Consider the following 25,399-nt stretch of genomic DNA (forward strand, 5'->3'; position numbering starts at 1 on the left):
TTATTCGCCTGAGCTAGCATCATGTGACGTATTTGTTTTCTCAGGTAAAATCTGCGTTGAAAGGAACAAGATTTAAATCCGTTGAAGCAGTTGAAAGAAAGAGGCACGCGTCAAAATTCGCATGGAGCATTGTAGTGTTAGAGGGCAGTAAATTCAGGGGAACAAGTAAATATGCATGTTTTTGAAATATGCTTTACAGGAATGATCCCGTTATTTTGTGGCCACATCCCGTATTGTAGTTACCGAAATTCACACACACAGCCAACGAAATTGTATGTTCCCAAAATCTATGTTGTTATCTTACCAAACTTGCTTGAATATGCAAAAACTATGTAAAGAATTAACAGGCTGTTAATGAGGAAAGAGGTGACAGGAGTAATTCAGAAACTCTTTAGTTAGTATTTTCCATCACTGCTGCTGTTATATAATTGCTCAAAGTAGTGCCGATCACAGATAGGAACCTTATGAACAACGCAAGAGCAATGGTGTCAACTAGTGTTGCCGGATACGAATCAATGACTGCTTTAGAATAACGCAAAGTTTTTATGACAATGAATCTGCGCCTACATACTACAGACAGTGAAAATTATGATCGCCCGTGGTACCTTTACTTGAGTGATGTTAATGAAAGATTAATTAGCACCGACGGGTCGAATAATTTCCTTTATTGAAGATAAGTGTGGCGGCCGAAGACTTCCGGCATAAGAAGTCAGCCTCATTCTGTCAACGGCCTTGTCAAAGAGGGGGAGGAGCGGATAGAGGTTCAGGGCACTCTTGTCCTAGGGGTGGGAAATTGCCCGTAAAGGCAGAAGAATCAGCAATGATCAACGTCATGAGGATGCAGAAGGCAATGGAAACCACTGCATTAAAGACACGTAACGTGTGTCCACAGGACATGTGGCCTGTAATTGAAGAAGTGTCATGATGATCTCTCCATTGGCAAAAGATTCCGGGATAGTCCCCCATTCGGATCTCCGGGAGGGGACTGCCAAGGGGGAGGTTACCATGAGAAAAAGATTGAATAATCAACGAAAGGATAACGTTCTACGAGTCGGGGCGTGGAATGTCAGAAGCTTGAACGTGGTAGGGAAACTAGAAAATTTGAAAAGGGAAATGCAAAGGATCGATCTAGATATAGCAGGGGTCAGTGAAGTGAAATGGAAGGAAGACAAGGATTTCTGGTCAGATGAGTATCGAGTAATATCAACAGCAGCAGAAAATGGTATAACAGGTGTAGGATTCGTTATGAATAGGAAGGTAGGGCAGAGGGCGCAAAGAAGTGGGATACGGAAGTACTAAGGAATGACGAGATACGTTTGAAGTTCTCTAACGCTATAGATACAGCAGTAAGGAATAGCGCAGTAGGCAGTACAGTTGAAGAGGAGTGGACATATCTAAAAAGGGCCATCACAGAAGTTGGGAAGGAAAACGTAGGTACAAAGAAGTAGCTGCGAAGAAACCATGGGTAACAGAAGAAATACTTCAGTTGATTGATGAAAGGAGGAAGTACAAACATATTCCGGGGAAATCAGGAATACAGAAATACAAGTCGCTGAGGAATGAAATAAATAGGAAGTGCAGGGAAGCTAAGACGAAATGGCTGCAGGAAAAATGTGAAGACATCGAAAAAGATATGATTGTCGGAAGGACAGACTCAGCATACAGGAAAGTCAAAACAACCTTTGGTGACATTAAAAGCAACGGTGGTAACATTAAGAGTGCAACGGGAATTCCACTGTTAAATGCAGAGGAGAGAGCAGATAGGTGGAAAGAATACATTGAAAGCCTCTGAGGGTGAAGATTTGTCTGATGTGATAGAAAAAGAAATAGGAGTCGATTTAGAAGAGCTAGGGGATCCAGTATTAGAATCGGAATTTAAAAGAGCTTTGGAGGACTTACGGTCAAATAAGGCAGAAGGGATAGATAACATTCCATCAGAATGTCTAAAATCGTTGGGGGAAGTGGCAACAAAACGACTATTCACGTTGGTGTGTAGAATATATGAGTCTGGCGATATACCATCTGACTTTCGGAAAAGCATCATCCACACAGTTCCGAAGACGGCAAGAGCTGGCAAGTGCGAGAATTATCGCACAATCAGCTTAACAGCTCATGCATCGAAGCTGCTTACAAGAATAATATACAGAAGAATGGAAAAGAAAATTGAGAAGGCGCTAGGTGACGATCAGTTTGGCTTTAGGAAAAGTAAAGGGACGAGAGAGGCAATTCTGACGTCACGGCTAATAATGGAAGCAAGGCTAAAGAAAAATCAAGACACTTTCATAGGATTTGTCGACCTGGAAAAAGCGTTCGACAACATAAAATGGTGCAAGCTGTTAGAGATTCTGAAAAAAGTAGGGGTAAGCTATAGGGAGAGACGGGTCATATACAATATGTACAACAACCAAGAGGGAATAATAAGAGTGGACGATCAAGAACGAAGTGCTCGTATTAAGAAGGGTGTAAGACAAGGCTGTAGCCTTTCACTCCTATTCTTCAATCTGTACATCGAGGAAGCAATGATGGAAATAAAAGAAAGGTTCAGGGGTGGAATTAAAATACAAGGTGAAAGGATATCAATGATACGATTCGCTGATGACATTGCTATCCTGAGTGAAAGTGAAGAAGAATTAAATGATCTGCTGAACGGAATTAACCGTCTAATGAGTACACAGTATGGTTTGAGAGTAAATCGGAGAAAGACGAAGGTAATAAGTAGTAGAAACGCGAACAGCGAGAAACTTATCAGGATTGATGGTCACGAAGTCAATGAAGTTAAGGAATTCTGCTACCTAGGCAGTAAAATAACCAATGACGGACGGAGCAAGGAGGACATCAAAAGCAGACTCGCTATGGCAAAAAAAGGCATTTCTGGCCAAGAGAAGTCTACTAATATCAAATACCGGCCTTAGTTTGAGGAAGAAATTTCTGAGGATGTACGTCTGGAGTACAGCATTGTATGGTAGTGAAACATGGACTGTGGGAAAACCGGAACAGAAGAGAATCGAAGCATTTGAGATGTGGTGCTATAGATGAATGTTGAAAATTAGGTGGACTGATAAGGTAAGGAATGAGGTTCTACGCAGAATCGGAGAGGAAATGAATATGTGGAAAACACTGACAAGGAGAAGGGACAGGATGATAGGACATCTGCTAAGACATGAGGAATGACTTCCATGGTACTAGAGGGAGCTGTAGAGGGCAAAAACTGTAGAGGAAGACAGAGATTGGAATACGTCAAGCAAATAATTGAGGACGTAGGTGGCAAGTGCTACTCTGAGATGAAGAGGTTAGCACAGGAAAGGAATTCGTGGCGGGCCGCATCAAACCAGTCAGTAGACTGGCGACCAAAAAAAATGGTCTTGGCAGCCATTGTATTAAACTGGGGACCTAGAAACGACGGAGAGGCTGCGTCCCACCGTAGCCCTCAGTGGTTCACAACAGTTCATTCACGCCGAACCCCGGGGTTGTTATGCGGTTCGGCCCCCAGTGGAGTCCCCCCCCCCCCCCCCCCCCCCACCTCCCCCGGGGAACATCTCATACCAGACGAGAGTAACCCCAAATGTTTGTGTGGTAGAGTAATTATGGTGTACGCGTACGTGGAAACGGTGTTTGCGCAGCCATTATTGCTGACACAGTGCAGCTGAAGTGGAATAAGGGGAACCAGCCTGCATGCGCTGAGGTAGATGGAAGACGACCTTAAAAACCATCCACAGGCTGTCCAGCACACCGGGCGGATTCGTGCCGATTACCGGCACGCCTTCCCTCTCGGGAAGCAGCGCGTTAAACGGCGCGGCCAGCAGGGTGGCAGCCATAGTGTGTGTGTGTGTGTGTGTGTGTGTGTGTGTGTGTGTAAAATTCTGATGACGGCCTGTTTCGGCGAAAACTTTGTTTCACAGTATTTTTGTTGCGCCTATCTGCGATTCGGCATCTCTGCTATATGGTGAGTTGCAACTATCCTTCTTGTATCATTCATTATTCGATTCTGGATGTTCCATAGTTTTATTGAAGATAAGTGGGATATAGAGTATACGGTTTGCATAAACAAAGAACTGGGGGACTATGCATAAGTGTGTACGAAAGTTCTGCTCCTAACTTTGGCATCAGTGACTGCGAAAATAAAGAATTTCGGAATCAGTGTGCACACAAGTTGGGAACCCGTTACAGCGTACAGAGAATTAATACTCTGACGGATAACACAACAACCAGCGACTAGGAAACTCTGCACACAGATTTGCATCAAGGTTTTAATTCTGTAAGAGTTATTTAAGTGAATCGATTACTGAGATAGTGCACTTCAAAAGATAAATTATAGTGTAACAAGGCAAAGTTCAAATCTAATGATACCGTAAGTCACCAGAATTGTTTCAAACAACATTCACTTAGGCAAAGAATTGAAACTATCGGAGGCAGAGTTGTAATTTAACGCGACGCAAAGGAACCTACGCGGCTTAAAAAACCGTCAAAACACAATAAAACCGAACTGTGTGTAATTATCAAAATTTAACATACAAAATGTTTCATCTTAAACTCACTCAAATTAAGAAGTCGTCATACTTAATGAAGGCAACTGTTCGTCACAAGAAGTGTATTAATAAGTGCTGGGCTTCAATTTTTCTTTCAGTATGAGAGACATAGCAAAGTAACATTCTGCTTCGAGAATTTGATTTAGAATAATGCCTGTAAAGTGAAATTTACTCCTTTCTGGAACGGTGCAGAATGTTATAGTTCATATCTTTTCTTTCTTAAATTATTAATTTTGACCAAATAAGGCCGTAGATGAAGATTGTCAACGGATACAGTGTTGGCAAGGTAAGATATGTTGCAGTTTTTTAAAAAACAACCAAACTTATCAATCCTGATCGCAGGCTTATCGGTATGCGAGAAACAGTTTATCTGCAATTAGAGATTTCCTCGAAATCTCGCATACTAAGTCAGAGGCGTCGAAGTGGCCCAACGAACTTCGTGGATCTAGTTTGAATAGGTAATACAGTGTATCCACAAAGATCTTACAGCCTAACAGTACTCGCTGTCTCCCTGTCGCTATGTTTAAATGTGAAATTCGACAAAAGTTAGCTACTCTGAAGGAATTAAGACAGTTTGCATCGTGCGGAGTTGTCCATCTAAAGGTCACGCAACAGGTATGTCGCAGAAAAATCGGTGGAGGAATGTTAAAGTAATATAAAGTAAATGTTTTAGTGCTGAAGTAATTCTATCTCTGTAAAATAGGATTACGTTTAATTCAGATTTTAACAACTCTAGGAGAGTGAGCCAACGGCCTGAAATTATAGTTCTCCGGAAGAGGATGCAAGCAGCACATAGCTACTTAGACTGGAAACCCAGCGGAACAATCCCGCTGATTGTAAAGTTGTTACGGGACACGGACGTGGTTGGCAAGCCGTCCTTAACCGTACCAGATCCCGCGACGGGAGCAACGCTCTGGGCTAACCAAGGACGCAGGCTTGTCCCGCTCGTTAGCGTCACACGCGCCAGCGGCAGCGCGCCAGGTAACTCCGGCGGTTCTCGCCAGATAGCTAGCCGATCGCAGCTGGGTAATTCACATAGGTGCGCTATGCCGGGAATGCCTTTACTCCTAGCCGTCAGCCTTGCGACTCCCGCACGTATGCGTGCGTGTACGTACTTGCGATGTGCAGCGGAATTTATCGAAAACCTTTATCGGTGACTTTGATTAGTGCGAATCAGTATTCTCCTTAACATTAATCCGATATTTTTTGACGGTGCATGTTGAAAGGCTGTGTTTGCCTTCCTGAACTGTTAATTTCTCGTAACCCCCGTGCAAACCAGCCATTCGTGCTTGTTGTACTTAACGCTGCTGACAACGGATTTAAACATTTTAAAACTTTCTTCAGGTAATGCAGTACATGGGACAGGAATGAATGGCCTACAGTTGTAAAAATACTGCCAATAGGTTCATTTTTGAGCCATTTGCAGTCTTTACTCGTCGGGTTAATGTTGCCTTTAGCCCTGAAATGACACTTCAGTTTCTTCTGACGCTCCTGAAACACACATACGTACTGCCAGCGAGAAGATTCCACTTTTGCAGTCGTGAGGGCAAGAGTTGGGCTTTATGCTTTGGAAGATCTAAATGCCTAATCATATCACACTGATTTCGTACTGTATGACTTTTGTGTGGTTCTTCAGATGTTGGTGTAAATGTAGGGTCAGTGTCACTGGCAGATACTTGCCCGTTTCCTGCTGCGTCGGTTCAACATAATCACTATTACTGCGTGATGGTGGTACACGGAACTGGCCCGTTTCTAGTCAGGACTTTAAACATAACCCCCTCTTTCTCCTCGATGAACTGCAATCCCTCGCCAGGAACTCCATGGCAAATGAAAGATGGGATTTCAAGGTATACCTCATCCTCTTCGTACTGACTCCTTTCCTCAAGGGCGCTGCCATACAAAAATAGCAATTCGATGTATGTTTTTTGGGTTCACGCCAAATGGCCACACACACACACACACACACACACACACACACACACACACACACACACACCATGGAGACCATTTTACCATGGATCCAAGCATACATTGCGGACAAACACGAGGTGCAACACGTATGTGGAGCCCACGAATTATCTTGGTCGCAAATTCGACACCCGATATATAGTCTATGCTTGTTTCACTACTTTATAATCTCTTTCGGCCTGAATGACAATGACATCTGCACAAGTGTAACGTTGGTTACTGCTGGTGCGGGCCACTTTTGTGAAAGCCTTCACTCGTGCAGTAACAATTCAATTTCATCACATCCATTTAGTGACTGCCGCTACGATACTTGTTGCAGTAACAAGCAAACTAACGCAGCAGCAGTGCAGGCAGCAGTGACAAATTGCAAAATTGCATATGATCTCTACCTTCGACAATCCCCACGTTACGTTGGTGTGTGCACGATTTAACAGTGTAAAGCAGTAGTGCCAAATTTTACGAGAAGCGCCAATCACTCACTTTCGGTAGAGGACCCTTGTCACATTGCTTTTGCATGTAGCTTACAGGGTTTCATAAATGTGACTGAAACGTTAACACCTTATTTACTTGTAACCCTGAGGTAGGAGACAATTTTAACCTTCGTATTCGTCTTTAGATAATCTAAATGTATAAAACAAGCTAAATTAGTTCCAAAAAAGTGGAAATTTGTGGACCAGTTCTATTAGGAGATGGTAATCGATCTGAGAACATTAAAACGTATTCCTACCACGTCAAGGCAGTGCAAATCACAATAACGTTTCCTGTCGCAAAAATATCTTAATGTCAGTCAGTGTGATGGAAATGCAGGGCATAGGAATTGTAGTGAGAGAGATTAATGCAGACACAAAGCAAACTGTGTACATTAAGAGTAAAATTAAAATTAAATCGCCTAAAACTTCTTAACTGAGGAAGTTGCAACTGCAAATATAAATGTTAAGAAATACCCCAATGGGGTTGTTTTGTACCGATATTCGTAAGCAGTAAGGGAAATGTTGTACCAGAATTTCCGGTATATCTGTTGCACGTAGCTGTTGTAATTAGGCATTTCGGAACGTGTTCGTCGGCGCATCAAGCCAGATTTCGTTGGAAGTTTGTGTACACATCATTGGTGTCGCGCGCAGACGGACTTAATGATTCTTGTAATAGTTTTAGCGGAAATGTAAGACTTAAGGTGCTTTCTAGAGAACTGTGCAATGTAGCTAAGCAGTAAGCTGCTAGCCCCATCGTCCGTTGTCTCCACGTCCCGTGGGTGGTAAGACTGAGGTGCCAACTGCTCACGCTTGCACGGGAATGCGTACGCAGAGGCGGGAATGCGGTTGCCGACAGGACTGAACGAACAGTAGCAAACACGTTTCGAGCCACCTGATGCATTGGTTAACGCACTGAACTTGTATGTCTACTTCCGTCTATCCAGATTTAGGATTTACAATTCTACATTAACCACTAAACGCGAATGCTGGACGATTCGTTTTAAAAGAACATGGCCGATTTCAGGGCCCGACCGTCCCGTATTCGTGCTTGTTCTACCACTTAAAGACCTTGTTGTCGTTGCATGAACCTGTGCAGTTGTGCTGCCTCCACAGCATATAGAGCTGGGAAAATGAGAATAAAGGTGGGACCGTCCGTAGGCATTCGGGCAGTCATGTTTTCCTCGATGCACTCGCAAATGGAATAAGACTGCGTCATACAGATGCGAATTACCGAAGCGCTGTATACCGACACTTGGAGTATATTTTTTATCGTAGACGTTGAAGAGGACGCAAAAACCATCCTCTTCCTTTTGTAGTTTGAAAAGCGTGTGACGTATACGACGGAACACGTACTCATCACTATTCAGATTGATGTCTTTCGTCAATTTGACAAGTGATCAGTGCACATTCCACGGTATACTTACCATTGTTGCAATACAATTAACGATTTACGACGTTACCTGACAGTTTTCTACTGCTGAGCTGCTCTTCAAAACAGCACCCTATACGAGCAAATCAGCTGCGTCTTTACCGGTAATTTCTCATATTGTGGTACATGCAGGGATGCTTTAAAAAAAGAAATGGGTCAATGCAGTCATAGGGTCGAATTGCGGAGTCTGCTCTCATGTCTCGCAACTAATTTGCTGTAAATAATAAACTGTAGCTGTGATTCTGCAGTCAAGTAGTCGAGGTATTGGCCAAGATTAAGAGTTAATGAAATGCACATAAATACAAAATACAATTGAAATGAATAATTGAATAGCAGGGTTCTGTTCTAACGTCTATAATTCATGTGGATAACAATTTATATTGAATGTTTATTCAGAAAGGGACATCTCAAATAAACAAGTCCTATGATATTCAGGTCAAATATAGACGGAGAATACCCTTATCAAATGTAGTATAGTTTCGTTGAGCCGCGTTGAATGGCAGCAAAATCCCCAAATTAAATTGTAATCAAAGATATACGAAAACTGAAAACTGAAGACCATTGCGTGATCACTATACATGAAGTATTCACCAGCTCAAAACAGTTAACATGATGATTTACATACTAACACATACGATACAGAGAATAGTAACTCGTTCTCGATCCTCACTTCCTTTATACAATCGGATAAAGTTAGTCCTACACAGGTGCACATTGACCCATCGAAATAGTATGGTAGCGGCAGTTTACCGCCCAGAATCTGTCACCAAAAGGCCGAATAAAGCACTAATCGCAGGCATGTATGCCTTGAAAACCAAACTTAAATGTTTCTCCAGAATCGCTCCCGTGGTCCCTTCACCCGGAAGGCCAGTCTGCTCTTGAGTCCCTATTGTTCCGCTACTGTCTGCATTTCCATTAGCTGAAGGGTGTCTCTCGCCAAAATACATCGTTCTAACCTTGTAGACACAGAATTTGTCTCAAATGACTACTTTCCAGACTAATATATTAAAACAATATGTATTTAAAGAAATAAAAACATTCAGTCACACTAAGACCATTAACAATAAATACAAAGATTTGTCGACAAATACGGTAAGTAGGTATTCTCGCACAGGTGAGCTTGTGATGAACGTCGTTAAATATTGTTTAAATTGTTATTTAGGCCTGTTTGACAGAAGCATCTTCCGCCACTCTCTTATAAAGGTAGTGTCAGCTAACACATGAGATTGAGCACCTCTTAAATTACCATGATTTTCTATTATCAGTGGTGATTAATATTTAAATAAAGTTATTGGAGAAATAGTAAACTGTTCATTACATAACTACACAAGACAGTGTGTTATTAATGCTGTATTCATTTTCCGTGTAATTTTTGAGGATACGATGTTCTGACATACTTCCATAATAAAAATATAAACTTAATAAATCAAATAATATACAGATGTGTAGCCTTTAGGGATAATAGCTATAGTGCACTGCTGTCACAAGAAGCTATAGGCACACATATAAAACAAAAGTAATAAATATTACAAAGAAAAACTGCTATGGCCACCCACATGAATATGCTTAGACTCGAGTGTTGCCGAGATACGCACATGCCCGTGCGAGCGAATTGTGTAGCAACAACAGCTTTAGAAGTAGGTGTAGTTGCAGTTAGTCGCCAAAGTTTTTCTGGGGATGCCAGTAACATGTCTGGTAATGTTAGCTGGAAGTTACTCACTTTGAACTTCAGTTGATTCGTCTTATTTTTAATTCTTTTCAATGTTTTATTTGTACAATTCAAGAGTTTCCAGATAACAGGTCTAACATTCGTAGCAGTATATTGTTACACTTGGCCCTTTCGAAAGTGCTTTCAACAACTGAGGCGAGGGGGGCATACTTGTACGCCTATGTGGTTACCACGGACTTCATTCTGCGGCGAACAGACCCAATAGGCCTCTGGTACAATACGCGTCATACGAATATCTAAAGTCATTTTTATATTTGGGACATCAGTCAATTCTGTTCTGATCTCAAACAATAAAAGTGGTAAGAACGATCGCTCTTTTGAACATATGGTATTTCTCCGATTTGCTGTGACTATTCAATTGGCGCAGTTTGTGTGTGCACCCCATCCCCCAGTCACGCGTCCTAAAACTCAGCAGTTATCATTGCAATTCAGGTTATGGAAATCCGAAATTGGAACAGTAATCGTAGCTACGGAAAAAAGAGAAGCTACCTGTAGTTCTTATTGTCGGTATCGTTTGATCTGCTCCGTTGAAGAAGAATGAATGAAAGACTTTTTAGTAAGATCACACGCTACTAGAACGAGTGTATTAATTTTCGTTTCTTTATCTACACGTATTGTAGTGAATAGTCTGGGTTGTCGATATTCACCATGGCTAAGTCTGAAATGAGATGTACCAAGCGGCAGTAATGAAAGTGTGTCCCTGTCGTGGCATATTTCACAAAAAGCAACAAGACTCCAAAAGCGGTGTCGCCCAGGACACCTTTATAACTCGTACAGTGTTACAGCCCTGAAATAGGCGCTACATAACAATCACCAAACGTTTTCGAAAGCCATTTGTCATTAGATCAGCAAATGGCAAATGTGGATGGTTGCCATCTCAAAACTTGCCTTAGTCATGTACTGTAATTCCTATGTTACGGTGCAGATTGTCATCGTGAGGTAGGGAGACAAATGCCGAGTTTGTTCTCAACATCTAACGCTGACCCATAGAAGCAGCTCTTGTACAAGTAAATCGGATTTCTTGTCTGTAACAGAGCGACTGCCTTCAGCGCTGAGTGGCTGTCAGAGGTAGAGATATCTGGTTGCTTGTGTGTTCCGTACGTCCAAACGTATGGCCACTAGACAGTGATGTAGAAAATATTTCAGCAGGGTATATTAATGATTTGTTCGTAGATGACAATTGTTGTGTAGGTCTTGTAAGTCGTCTCGTGGGTGTTGTGGATGCAGTCCATTGCACGCAGTCGGTGACGTAACAGCATCAATGTCAGACGATTTAGATATCCTTCGATTAGAAAATAAAAATGTTGAGTAAATACAGCGAACCAGTTACAACAGAAGGTAGTTTTATTCAAACTTTGCCAACAGTTGCGGCGGATGCAAACCAGTTCTCTTCAGAAGTACGTGTAAATAAAAAAACCTTAGAAATTTAACTTATTAAAAGATAGGGCGGGGCTACGTCAGATCATTGTTATGGGGTAATCACAAAATCTCTCGATCTTCTAGGGAAAGCAGATAGGTAATGGCCAAATGATTAATATTCAGGCATTTAAATTATGCAGATAAGGATATTCTACTTGTGACACCATAAAATGCATAAGTGTACAGGGCTGTCGCAAATACAAATAAACTTGGCAAATTCTTGTAGATGCCTTGTACCCTACTTCACGTCTTAAACGCTAAGTACGTTCACGTCGATGTCATGCGGCTCCTTCTACAAAACTGGAAATCGCAGTTTGACTAAAACTTCAGCGATGGGGAGTGCACGCAATATGTTCTGTTTGGCCTCAACGAAAATTAATATACTCGTTCTAGTAGCGTGTGATCTTACTAAAGTGTTTCAATCATTCTTCAACGGAGCAGATCAAACGATACCTCGTGATAGCGTTCGCAGGAAATAAGAATACTCGTAGTGCATGTCACCACGCCGCCTGAAAAGCTTTTCTTCTTTCCTCAGTCGATGTGTTTAAAGTAATTGTTTTTGTCAATGAACTAATTTTTAAACGACTATAAATGTTTAGTAGAATGGGATAACTAAAAACAGGATCTGACACGAATACTTGTCGGTGCTACTCTACTGTGAGTAACCTAAGTTTTTTAAGTGGAGGAACATTGAATTTTTAAAGCATTTTCGATGAGTCCTACGCTGTTTTTCAAAGTGTGGACTCCTTAGTACATCTGCTTAGAGATATTGGGCGAATGGTCAGTATTTTGTGTTAATCAGTGGGTGTGGAATGAGAAATGTCAAAGTTTGTCAGATCAATTTCCAAAATTAAAATTCGCACATTTGCTTGCGTTGCCCAAAACTACAGAGCAAAGCTTGTAAACAAAGTTGTTTCTAGGTGAGACTCGTTAAGGAGAAAGAAACCTAGTTATTTGTTCGAAAACTTCGTTGTTTCCCGGGAGCTAGTAGTATAGTAAAGATTTCTCTGTGATTCATAATGTTAATCTTAGACCTGAAATCCGCCCATCAAATGGGCGAAGTGAATATTTTGTCCTTGCTGAAAACGCAAGTATTACCAGCGATCTTGTTTGGACGTGACTAATAATGACTTGTTCCGCGATTAAGATAGCGCATAAGTCGTTCTCATTCTCGTTAAGGTAACATAAACATGGAACCTAAATAAGATATTGCATCTTGAAATTCACATATTCTAGAAAATACACTGTGCATTTAAAAGTCGAGTATGGTGTACTTCTTCACACACACACACACACACACACACACACACACACACACACACACACACACACGAAACGAAATTCAGATAAAAAATGTAATTGCGTATTATTTGACTACTGATTTGTTTTTATCCTTCTAGTTTTTACCCACTTCCGAGCGGTAATGGATTTAATGAATCCAGACATCGTTTCTGGGAACTATGGGGATCTTACAAACATTTGAGCACTTTTTTATTGGATATTATCGGTTGTATTGCTATTTTAATCTACTCAAACCATACGTGCAGTAATATCGTGCGTCCCTTACCCCAACCAAACTTAAATTCGAATATTCGTAAGGACACTTCCCTAAACGTTAGGAATATTGTGGTTTGTTAAAAAAAAACTTAAGTTTTTCGTAATGTACAGTTGCAGTTCGGTTGTTGAAAAGCTTTGGCACCCCCCTCGTGTATGTATTCTTGCACTTTCTTGACCCATGGGGAAGATAAGTAGATGTTAGGAAGGAGTAAGGGAGTGAGTGAGAGAGAGAGAGAGAGAGAGAGAGAGATATTTAAAATCGGACGAAATGGAGACGTAAATATACATAGGACGCGCGGCGGCTGCCTACAGACACTTGACGTTTCCCGGAGCCCGGTCAATAATTAAACAGGTAATAATCGTGGCCCGCCGGCGTACACAGGAAGGTGATTTACGGGGGCGATAAAACGGAAATAGAGCGGTCTCCGGAGTCCCGGAGGTGTCGGGGCGGCTCAAAAAGCGGCTGGAGTGTCCGCTGCCGCCGCAACAGCACGCAGGTGCGCCAAAGCCTCGGTAATTGATTTTGGCGTCCACTTGTTATCGTAGTGCATAAACAGTGGCCGAGCTGCCGCATCAGGTGCTCCGCTTAAGTCCTCTGCTAAGCTCCTCTCTGCCTGTGATTTGTGAACTGCCCCTCCCTCAGCGAACGAGCGTGCCCCCTGGTTCCCGCACGAATAACTACCTAATTTGTTCCCTCTACTTCATGTGCGTTATTACGGAGTGGGAAACGTGACGGGAGATACTTCTTACATTAAAAGCACGGGCGGAGGACTGTTTCAGATGATACTCTGAATTAAAGATAATGCAAAATTTTATGCTCGTAGCAGCTAAGACTTCTGACTTCGTAGAATCCATGACGGAAAAGCGTTGTCGAGTGGTATTTTTATTTGCGCTTGTCTACGCTTGAAATTCTCCATGATGGCAGAGAACTCTATTTTTTCGATGAGTTGTTTCTGCTTGCTGTTGTTAAGGCTACAACGTCTGCTACAATCCAGTTCATGAAAGAATAAAGGTGTAAATAATTACTTTAGCTCGGAAAGAGAATAATACTGATATCAGTTACGATATAAAAGTCTGATAAATAGCACTATTAAATTCATGAGAAAGTTGAAACTTTCTTCTGGATAAAGCTTTTTGTTTCCGAAGTCGTAGTATTAAAAAAACTGCGTACATACTGATAGATTTTTGGAATTTAATATGTAAATAGTAAACATCTAATCATATCTAAATACAAATTAGGATGGTTAACATTAAGTCACCCTGATACAATGTAACACAAGTTTAACAAAAGTACTGATTAGATATAAAATAAGATTTACGGTTAGAGTATACGAAAACGTTCAAACAAGGCAAAAATGGAACGCAGGATACACACTGGTAGTAACTGTAAGAGTTAAAAGTGGGGAACATATTGCTTAACATTCAGTTATAAAGTAGTTTGACCACACTGCGTAAAACAATTGCACTGTCGTAACTGAGTACACATCCACGGAAGTGAAAATACTGCCAAAACTAAATTGTAACTATTTAGTTTTGTTGAGTTCCTTCTCTATGGTTCTTAAATTTGTTTTGTGAAAGAGACGTCGACGAGTTTTAATTAAAGATAAGTAATTGCACTAGGGGAGTAATCACCCATTGAAAGCGAGGCTTTGATTGGTAACAAATTGATTTGAACGAATTTGTTTTCCCTTTTAATGTAAATTGTTTTCGCAGAATGAAATGCAAACATATTTGTTTTCTGTAATTAACAGAATGTTCAGTGAACTTAAATACCCGTTTATGAGGCCCTATTTGTTTCAATTCCATCGTTCGATTATTGTGTGTCAGAGGCGACTGCTTGAAAAGATACACCTGCCCTTACACGAATTTTGGTTTGAGCACCTGCTTTAATGGACGTAATGGTGTTGTTAATACCACTCCTTCGTTCGATCATTGAACGGACTTTCCCAGACAGCGGAAAGTGGACGTCCCTCCAAAGTGCTTTTTGTTATTTTTCACGTACAGAATTCATAAGTAAAAGTAAAAGAAATAAAAATTTGACGGGAATCATTTCACTTTTCATGTCATTGCGCTAAATTTCCATTAGGGAGAAATTGTGTTTCCGTCAACAGCAACATTTCACCTGTTCCGAAGTTTGTCTTATGCATTGTACATAATTGTGCAGGTCCATGATGGGTATTGCTTAATTTGTCCATTGTTACGAATTCGAGCAAATTTTATCAACCGTCTTGTTCCTAGATTGTTGTTGTTGTTGTTGTTGTTGTTGTTGTGGTCTTCAGTCCTGAGACTGGTTTGATGCAGCTCTCCATGCTACTCTATCCTGTGCAAGCTTCATCATCTCCCAGTACCTACTGCAACCTACATCCTTCTGAATCTGCTTAGTGTATTGATCTCTTGGTCTCCCTCTACGATTTTTACCCTCCACGCTGCCCTCCAATACTAAATTGGTGATCCCTTGATGCCTGCTAATACTGGAAGTGAGAGAAGGAGTAGAAGGGCTGTAATAGCTACAGATCATACAAATAAAGGTGTTTGATCTAGAGTTATACTTTCTGATCGTATATTAATTGCTGTTGTAATGAAGTTTACTGCACCAATAATAGATGATACACCTGCTAAGTGGAGTGAGAAAATAGCTAGGTCTACAGATGCACCCCCGTGTGCGATAGCTCCTGCAAGAGGGGGTAAACTGTTCATCCTGTACCAGCACCGTTATCTACTATCGAAGATGTAAGAAGAAGGGTTAATGAAGGCGGTAGTAATCAAAAACTTACATTATTTATTCGTGGGAATGCTATATCTGGTGCACCAATTATTAATGGTACAAGTCCTACCAACCGATCCCTTCTTCTGGTCGAGTTGTGCATTAGATGTGTAAAAAGAGTAATGTATGTAGCAATGTTGAATGTAATATGCACCTATTACTCGCGTTTTCTGTCCTAAAGCCTGTATCGCTGCCTGTCGCGGATGTTTGTATCTGTGATCACGTGTTTGAATTAATTTATATATTTCTTCAGTTTGCGCCTGTTAATGATATTAACAGACTCGGATGCCTAAGATTATGAAGTACCTGCGACGTGCCTACCTGGTCCAAGGCTCGAGTGTAATCTTAGTCGCTATCTTCAGCACCGTAGAAAAGTCTAAAACATAGCAAGTGCATTTCCATTAACTGTTAAGGTATGGAAACAAAACTATCAATAATATGTGCGACTTATACCATTAGATCCACGACATTGACAGTTACAGAACCCACAAAGCAACAATTACAGAAACTTGGCAGAGAAGTTGGTGACCGGTTACGTACTCAGTCATGTTCACTGACATAGTGTCAGTGATCTAGAGTATCCGCCATTCTTTATACAAGGTCTCACTGCACGTGGTCAGGTAATCTTCTGCCAGAATATGGAAGTGCAGGTACTTGAAGGATGGACATCATTTCGCAATATAAAACTCAATACTGATGAAGCGACCCTGTTCAGTTTATCCTAAATATCCTGGAGCCGAGGTATGGTATATCTCATTAGTTTATCCGTTAGGGCTTTCAGCTGTGCAGCAATTCAAGCATGTAGTCACGACGACACCGCCTTAACAGATATACTCCCCTAACTGGAAAATTGGAAGAAGCAATAATCAGCCGAAAAATTTGGATTTTGGCACAGTGTACAGCGGCGGTGTGTATATTACACTCTAAGGCATTTGCAGTTTCTAAACCATTATTTTACCGCACCTGTTTCGCGTTTACTTAGTTTGATGGCCTCCTCAGATCCGAGCTTCACATAATTCTGAACTTCCCCTTAAGAGAAGAGACGAGTATGCCGTACTTATGTGTAAGTCATCTCTTTACCCCCATCGTTTGGGTTCATTCATGCAACTCAGAATTTCCAGCAATGTTAGTGTACTTACTGGTATACACAGTCCGTTAAAAAAGCGACGTCAGCCCAGTAACTAAGGCGGTAGCTTGAACTAATAAGTGTAAACAACAAATGCGCATTCGATTTACAGTGAGTTCAGAACAGGCTGTTGTAGTGGACGTTCGGCCGTAGTGTCGGCGTTGTCACAAATGCAATGGAACATGTCTAAATCCAGTGCTCAGAGACATTCTCCAGGGTAATACGAAGAGAGGAAAGTTTTCCCTCACGCCGTGACTGTCGAACAAACAACGCGTGGATGCTGCCGCGTTGTTATTGAAACGCAAAACGTGGACAATTCTTTTACGGTAAAGAAATCACGGGTTACGAGACTTAATGTTGTCAGTACGAATCTACCATAAAATGACAGAGGGCAGAATTCACATAAATGGTCAACGCCTGGACGAAATACCCGACATTTAAGCTATTGTGGCGTGTGAATTGATCATCCCAAAGAAGGACTTTCCTGGCAGTTTCAAATGGTTGTATGAACTCTGTGCATTGTACTCAATATTTCTCTATTTTATATTAATCCAATGTTGAAAATATTTAGTCCGATGGGGTGAAGTATATTGATGTTAGTAAAACGTTTTTCTGTGTACGTTCCACTGGCGAAAGTACACAGTGCTCACCATGTCAGTAGGACACGGATACTGATCTTCATTCCTTCCCCATTAAATTTTTATACAGTTTGGACGACTTTACATCGCCGACACACCAACAATCGGAACACAAGTATATTACAGCGTGTAGCAGTGAGCACGACGCTGCTAATCAGATTACCGCTGGCATCATGTATGCAAATCGCAGGGGAAAGGATCAATTAGCGCTGCCTCATTTTAGCTACAGCATGTCTGCACCAAGGCAGTACATTTGTTAAGTAGCTGTGCTTGGATTTGATTCAGCAGTTTCGTGGATTTATTTGGCAGCATTTTGTCGAGCTGTGGTATTGTATCGCATTTCTACGCTGTCTCATTCTTGGGCCGTGTATATTATTGCAGTTTGTTGATTTGGTGTGCAAGAGTTTTTGAGGACTTCACGGTTAGCAGTTCCTGCGCTAGGTTTAGGTGTTTTGTTTGACCATCAGATTGAACTTTTTGCTTTCGTAGAGATCAATAGAAATATATTTTCAGTGTCAAGAGTAAAAATTACACCATTAGAAGTTGAATAGCTTGTAATACCTACAGCTAGAGTATCATTTAACGTGCTTATCATACCTAAAGTTTTCTATAGATTTGAGAGCACTTTCGATACTTCCATGTCATGTAACGCAATAGCAAGAAATGGTCATTATGGGAAATGTTTATAAGTACTATTGCAAAATATATAATTTAAAAACCAGCGCGCAAGGTAATTTTTTTCAGGCCGATAAAGATGCTTTAGTAAATTTAAGCGTAACGCCAAACACACACTGTACACACACGATCTCAGTATTATTAATATAACAGTGGTATCACTGGACACAAAGAAAAATATAGAGCTCTCTGGAAAAGAGTTTATTGGTATTTTAATAGCAAGTTGGCAGCTACAATGTCTAGTGTTTACCTTTAGTAGCTGCTGCAGTGCTTTTTTCCGGACGTAAACATCGTCATGGGTTTATTCTGGCCGGAAGTAAAATTTTCTTGCCGTTCGATAAAACATACTTGGAACTGTTACTGCTGCACAATACTTGATTTACCGCCAGGTATTCGTTTGACGAAGGAAACGGATGCTACTTCTCTAAATGCTTGTGAATGTTTTTACTCGTAGAAAAGTAGTGGTGAATAACACGCATTGAACCAAGATTTCGATATTCAGATTTTTTGCTACAGCCTTATAAAAATGTGTATTGAAACTCCGGTTTACAGTCTCTAAACATGCTTCGTTGCAGCAGAAACTTTGGTAGTGTCGGTTTACTAATTTTTAACGTCTAATTCACTCATGAATATGCAGAACACGCAGGTAAATATTGTAAGTCGTGGCCTTTTTCATTATAATTCTAATTCGGATAGGGGCTATGTTAATGACCAAGAGGCACGCACATGCTATTGCCTGTGTGAACAAAGGATCTTCTATCGGCTGGTGGTAGGGTTAAGCTTCTGTCTCTCGTTGTAAATACATCGTTTACCAAATTTTAAGATACTTCTAGGATATTAGTGTTGCCTATTTCAGTTGTTAACAGATCTGCGTTGAGGACAATGTTATAAGAAATGATTTTCGCTGTGAATATTTCTTAAAATTGCCTTGTTACCACGATATTTTCCGCTAGGTGCAGAACTGTTTATAACGCCGTTTTTGGTATCCCCATCACACGTCTCAATACAAAGCAAATTAGAGATGTTTAGTGAACAGTAGTTTTTCCCGACTCTGTGTAGCAATTGATGGGCGCAGGAGCATTGCGCGAGCCATGGACGTTGAACATATTAGTATACATCATCTTGACGGCGAATAAGCCGCTGCGTATCAATTACGGTTTCTCGTTGTTATTCAGGCTTCCTGCTGCTTCCTCTCTGAAACACGTTGCAGGAAGGTGCGTCAGCGCCATATTGGCTGTTGAATCCTTATAGCCAACTCATCTGTCGCCTTTAGCGCCGTTCGTCAAAGCTAGATATCCACTTCTGTAAGATACAGAATTACGACACTAAAAATTCGATCGCTGTGTGTGTGTGTGTGTGTGTGTGTGTGTGTGTGTGTGTGTGTGTTTTTGCATATTTTGCAATACAGTTCTCTTTTGTTACAGCGAGGCTCCGACGACCTCTTGTCGCAGACGGGCGCAGTGAGCAATGGCTCAGTAATGAGTCCGCAGCCAAATCATGCGGACAACAACAATGACGCCAAGAAGGTAAGAAACTGAATTTAGGTGTCCAGATACAAAAAGGTCGCATGATAACTAATAGCCACTTAGTATTTAAGACGTGGTATTTTCAGTCATCAGCGAAATTTCAGTCATCAGCGAAATGCGCTCTATTGCGACGTCGTAAGTATGCAAGTGCAGCGTAGGGAGTAGAGAATAAAATACACCCTTTGGCGGAGTTCGGATCCACACTACATTTCGTTTTTAATTCTCATCAGAATTTTTCACAGCAGATAGTATTCGGTTTCATTTGAGCCTTTAGATGTCCTAGTCACACTATTGTGTGTAAAGATTGCCCGTAGAAATTGTTTGCGTAAAAACAAAATGATTTCAAGTTGGTTTTATTATATGCATATGAAAGTATTCCCTGTTCGTTGCATCTGCTTATCGAAGACAGTCATTACATCCCAGTGCGTATTGAAGGCACTTTCGATCCAAGGGTCGAAGAAAATAAGGCACAGATGCCTAGAAAACAAGGGCGGCGGTCAAAGCATTCATTGTGTAAAAAACAGCCGCGAAACAGAAGGGATGTTAGATTAAGAAACTGCACACATTACCGATAAGAAAGCATAACCATTTAACTTAGATGTATAAAGGTATACCGAGCGTGTTGTAAATTAGCGTTCTCTTCAAATCTTTATCGTGTCTCACTGATTAATTAGCGTCGCTTGTAATAACTTTCGTTACCACATAGGTAAAGACATCAAAATGCTAGTGTGGCTGCCCACCGATGACTTAAAAACGCTTTGTTTTTGTATGTCCGCTATGTGTGGACGCCTAAATGTTTCCCTGTCTGATCAGAATTTTCAGTTTTTGATGTATACGCATCGAAGACCGCCTGTACACGGTATGGTTAAATGCTTAATTGTACTGTCCAGGAAAACTTACGAAAACAAGTTTTAATTTTAGTTCTTTTTTCGTGTGATTTGTCTAGCATTATACATGTGGAAGTCTTTATGAAGTGGGAATTGAATGTAAAATGAAATGTTAGCGTTGCTTTTGGACACCTAAACGCGAAGTGCAGGGAAGGAAGTATCTAGACGAAAGGTGTAAGAATATTATAAGTAATGTTATATGTATTATGACGTGCAATATTATTGGAATACTGTCAGTAACATGTACACAATTGCCGAATCAACTCACTGATACATTTCGTAGTTCGGATAAAAGTTAAAAGAAAGATACAAATTTAGTTACTACATCTGTAACAAATTGAAGCACGCAATTTTAGCCATAAAATAATGTAAAACTTTGGCATGTTGAAGTAGCCCTGATTGTTAACTTAAGATTCGGCCATTATCAGTTATTTCCTTAACCTCACATTTTCATGAAACTGTCTTTGGAGAGGAACGATTTCTGAGAGAAACAGTAACGGCGAAAATACGTCAGATGACAGTAAATTTTAAATGATACTACAGCACTGCTTTTCTGTTACTTTTTTTGGACTGTTAAGAAACAGAACTGTTTACAAGTTGCTCTCTTCACAATTGAGCTATTAGATGCCTGGATGAACACGAACCTGTTCGTGTCCGTTGGAATTCTGACTACTGCAGTATCTATGCTGTAGAGTTCGGGGACAGTTGCTTGTTGCGCTCCACATATCATATCCGCATCGAAGTCGAAGTATTCACAGTTGGTCACTGCGAATAGAGTGGGACGAATTTGAATTAGCCGAAACTGTGTGAGCTTCGTCGCTGTGGGAACGCTTACAGCTGATGTCCTGTAGAGGCTGTTGAGAGAACTCGCAAGTGAGTCAATTTGCGTTATTTCCGAGGGCAAGTGAAACTGGCAAGTAATGCAGCAGACTGCTCAGATGATTTGAATTAATCTGTGACGGTAATTAATTTAGTTTATAATATTTCAGTATGCGACCACCTTAGAAATACAGTACTGCTTTTGTTCGCTAATGAACCCACGACGTAAAAGAAAAGCGCCCAGTGGGAGATGGTTCGTAATATTTTAATTATTAAACGCTCTTGGTAATGCATAATACACCGGTGGCAGGCCACATGATACGCCTAACTGAAATGGTCAATTCGGTTGTGAGTGCTGTAAGCTGCGCGCTCGCTTTCGTTACGTGCTGCTGTTTCGTGAGTCATTCTAGCGCTCTGGTCACTCATTTAATTTGAAACTGAAATGGAGTAATGTTGTTTTTTTTTTGCATGTTTTGTCAAAACTTGTAATAATCTTTAGACTTACTCATCTGTCTTGAAGGAAAAAGGTCCACATCAGTTCTATTTCTCCAAAGTAGCTTGGGACTGCATAGGTGGTTCATTTGTCACTCGATTCGTTAAATCACTCAGTATATACGAGGCCTGTTCAGAAAGTAAGCTCCGATTGATTGCCAAATTGAAACCACAGTGATCAGAAATGTTTTACTTGTAACAATTAGCTACACCTTTCAGCTACTTCTCTACGTAGTCGCCGTTCTGACTTAGACTTGACCAGAGATGAAACTCAGGGGGAGACAATTGCGGACTGTATTGTGGGTAATCTCACATTTCCATTTGAAAACGATGCAGGAGCATCTTCATTGCCCCTGCAGAATGCGGCTGAGAATTGTCTTGAAGAAGAAACAGCACGACAGTTATGTAATGTTAGCTGCATAGTTTCAGGCGAAATTTCTCACCAGGCCCTCGTACTTGGCGGCAGACACCATTTTCTAGACATCTTTACGCACTCACTGCGAGCTCAGAAATGAGAAGAGCGACGTGATGCTAACTGGGGTTATACTAGAGACACTACCCAACACATCTGTGCAAAGCTTTATCGGATTTTCATAGTCGTTTCCATTTCGCGACCGATCGGAGCTTACTTTCTGAACGCCCCTCGTATGTCGATGTCGTTGTCGATCCTCAGGTTTGATTCAGAATATCAACCTTATTACGTTGCTGTTGTTGTTGTTGTGGTCTTCAGTCCTGAGACTGGTTTGATGCAGCTCTCCATGCTACTCTACCCTGTGCAAGCTTCTTCATCTCCCAGTACCTACTGCAACCTACATCCTTCTGAATCTGCTTAGTGTATTGATCTCTTGGTCTCCCTCCACGCTGCACTCCAATGCTAAATTTGTGATCCCTTGATGCCTCAGGACATGTGCTACCAACCGATCCCTTCTTCTAGTCAAGTTCTGCCACAAACTTCTCTTCTCCCCAATCCTATTCAATACCTCCTCGCTAGTTACGTGATCTACCCACCTAATTTTAAACATTCTTCTGTAGCACCACATTTCGAAAGCTTCTATTCTCTTATTGTCCAAGCTATTTATTGTCCATGTTTCACTTCCATACGTGGCTACACTCCATACAAATACTTTCAGAAACGACTTCCTGACACTTAAATCTATACTCGATGTTAACAAATTTCTCTTCCTCAGAAACGCTTTCCTTGCCATTGCCAGTCTACATTTTATATCCTCTCTACTTCGACCATCATCAGTTATTTTGCTCCCCAAGTAGCAAAACTCCTTTACTACTTTAAGCGTCTCATTTCCTAATCTAATTCCCTCAGCGTCACCAGACTTAATTCGACTACATTCCATTATCCTTGTTTTGCTTTTGTTGATGTTCATCTTATATCCTCCTTTCAAGACACTGTCCATTCCGTTCAACTGCTCTTCCATGTTCTTTGCTGTCTCTGACAGAATTACAATGTCATCGGCGAACGTCAGAGTTTTTATTTCTTCTCCATGGATTTTAATACCTACTCCGAATTTTTCTTTTGTTTCCTTTACTGCTTGCTCAATATACAGATTGAATAACATCGGGGAGAGGCTACAACCCTGTCTCACTCCTTTCCCAACCACTGCTTCCCTTTCATGCCCCTCGACTCTTATAACTGCCATCTGGTTTCTGTACAAATTGTAAATAGCCTTTCGCTCCCTGTATTTTACCCCTGCCACCTTCAGAATTTGAAAGAGTATTCCAGTTAACGTTGTTAAGAGCTTTCTCAAAGTCTACAAATGCTAGAAACGTAGGTTTGCCTTTTATTAATCTTTCTTCTAAGATAAGTCGTAAGGTAAGTATTGCCTCACGTGTTCCAACATTTCTACGGAATCCAAACTGATCTTCCCCGAGGTCCGCTTTTACCAGTTTTTCCATTCGTCTGTAAAGAATTCGTGTTAGTATTTTCCAGCTGTGACTTATTAAACTGATAGTTCGGTAATTTTCACATCTGTCAACACCTGCTTTCTTTGGGATTGGAATTATTATATTCTTCTTGAAGTCTGTGGGTATTTCTCCTCTCTCGTACATCTTGCTCACCAGATGGTAGAGTTTTGTCATGACTGGCTCTCCCAAGACCATCAGTAGTTCTAATGGAGTGCTGTCTACTCCCGGGGCCTTGTTTCGACTCAGGTCTTTCAGTGCTCTGTCAAACTCTTCACGCAGTATCTTATCTCCCATTTCGTCTTCATCTACATCCTCCTCCATTTCCATAATACTGTCCTCAAGTACATCGCCCTTGTATAAACCCTCTATATACTCCTTCCACCTTTCTGCCTTCCCTTCTTTGCTTAGAACCTTATTACGTTACCAATTCTATATTACCACATGTTTGGTCGTAAAATGCTTGCATAAAAACAATATAGGGGAAATAAGTTTTGTAAACGAAGTGGCGCACGGTCTCCAGCGAGGTACTAGTCTATTAAAGAAATTATACTAGATGCTGCACCTGTATTTTTTGCGAGCGTTTGTGGCGGCAAACTTCATTGCGCAGAACGATTCTACAGTTTAGAAATATAGATTGATAAAAGATGCGGCTCCCTTTTAACAAGATCAAGGCAAGATGAAAACCTAACCTACTAAGGAAACAATCCCGTAGGACATCTTTCTTAGATGCCTACCTTAACGGCAGCTGCGGATTTTCCACCTGGTTGCGACTGATAGATTGCGTCCATGTTTGCTTTCTGATTTCCTTTTAGTTGTGGTGTAACACATTTCCTACCAGAATCTATTTGCATTTGTCTTTAAGTGGCTTTGATCGTATCGTGCGACTGCACAGACCACATATGTACAATATTTGTGTAAAATCGAATACTGTTGGCCTTTCTCCTTTGGTTTTGTTTCTAGGTCTTGCAACTAACTGATAACAGATCTTTTATGCGAATCTGAATGTAACTTTTTTGTTGGGTCTAATTCTGATTTGTTACAATTTGTTACGGAGATATACGGAGCAACTTGTACAAGTTGCAGAACTGTCTTTGATGCGAAAATTTGTCATTAAAAGGGGCAATCTGAGCTGTTACTAAAGTACGCGTTTAAGACGACAGTGATGCCTTTATCAACGCATCACCGAGTTTGAACGAGGTCGTATAATAGGACTAAGAGAAGCTGGCTGTCCCTTTCGTGGTATTCCAGAAAGGCTTAACAGGCATGATTACTGGCTGCGGTGGTCACAGGAATATACGGTCGCAAGTAAACCGGCCTCCGAACGGCCACATAGCACTATGGAGAGGGAAGACCATCACGTTCGGCGTATCGCTGTGGCGCATTGTAACTGCACCTGCATGCAGCATCAGTTTCAGCAGCAGTTGGCAACATAGTGTCACAAGAACGGTTACACG

The 25,399-nt window shown here is 41.1% G+C and overlaps 1 protein-coding gene across 6 annotated transcripts in view; it reads left to right on the plus strand.

Moving 5' to 3' along the window:
- The window catches only part of LOC124604429 (polypyrimidine tract-binding protein 1), a 263,865-nt gene that overhangs the window by 23,814 nt on the left and 214,652 nt on the right, over positions 1-25,399 (plus strand). For all 6 annotated transcript variants that reach the window (XM_047136477.1, XM_047136479.1, XM_047136481.1 and 3 more), the window contains exon 2: positions 19,726-19,827. In XM_047136477.1, the coding sequence (XP_046992433.1) occupies positions 19,726-19,827 (102 nt within the window). The remainder of the gene's footprint in view (positions 1-19,725; positions 19,828-25,399) is intronic.

The sequence above is a fragment of the Schistocerca americana genome, chromosome 1, assembly GCF_021461395.2.
Source record: "Schistocerca americana isolate TAMUIC-IGC-003095 chromosome 1, iqSchAmer2.1, whole genome shotgun sequence".
NCBI lineage: Eukaryota > Metazoa > Arthropoda > Insecta > Orthoptera > Acrididae > Schistocerca > Schistocerca americana.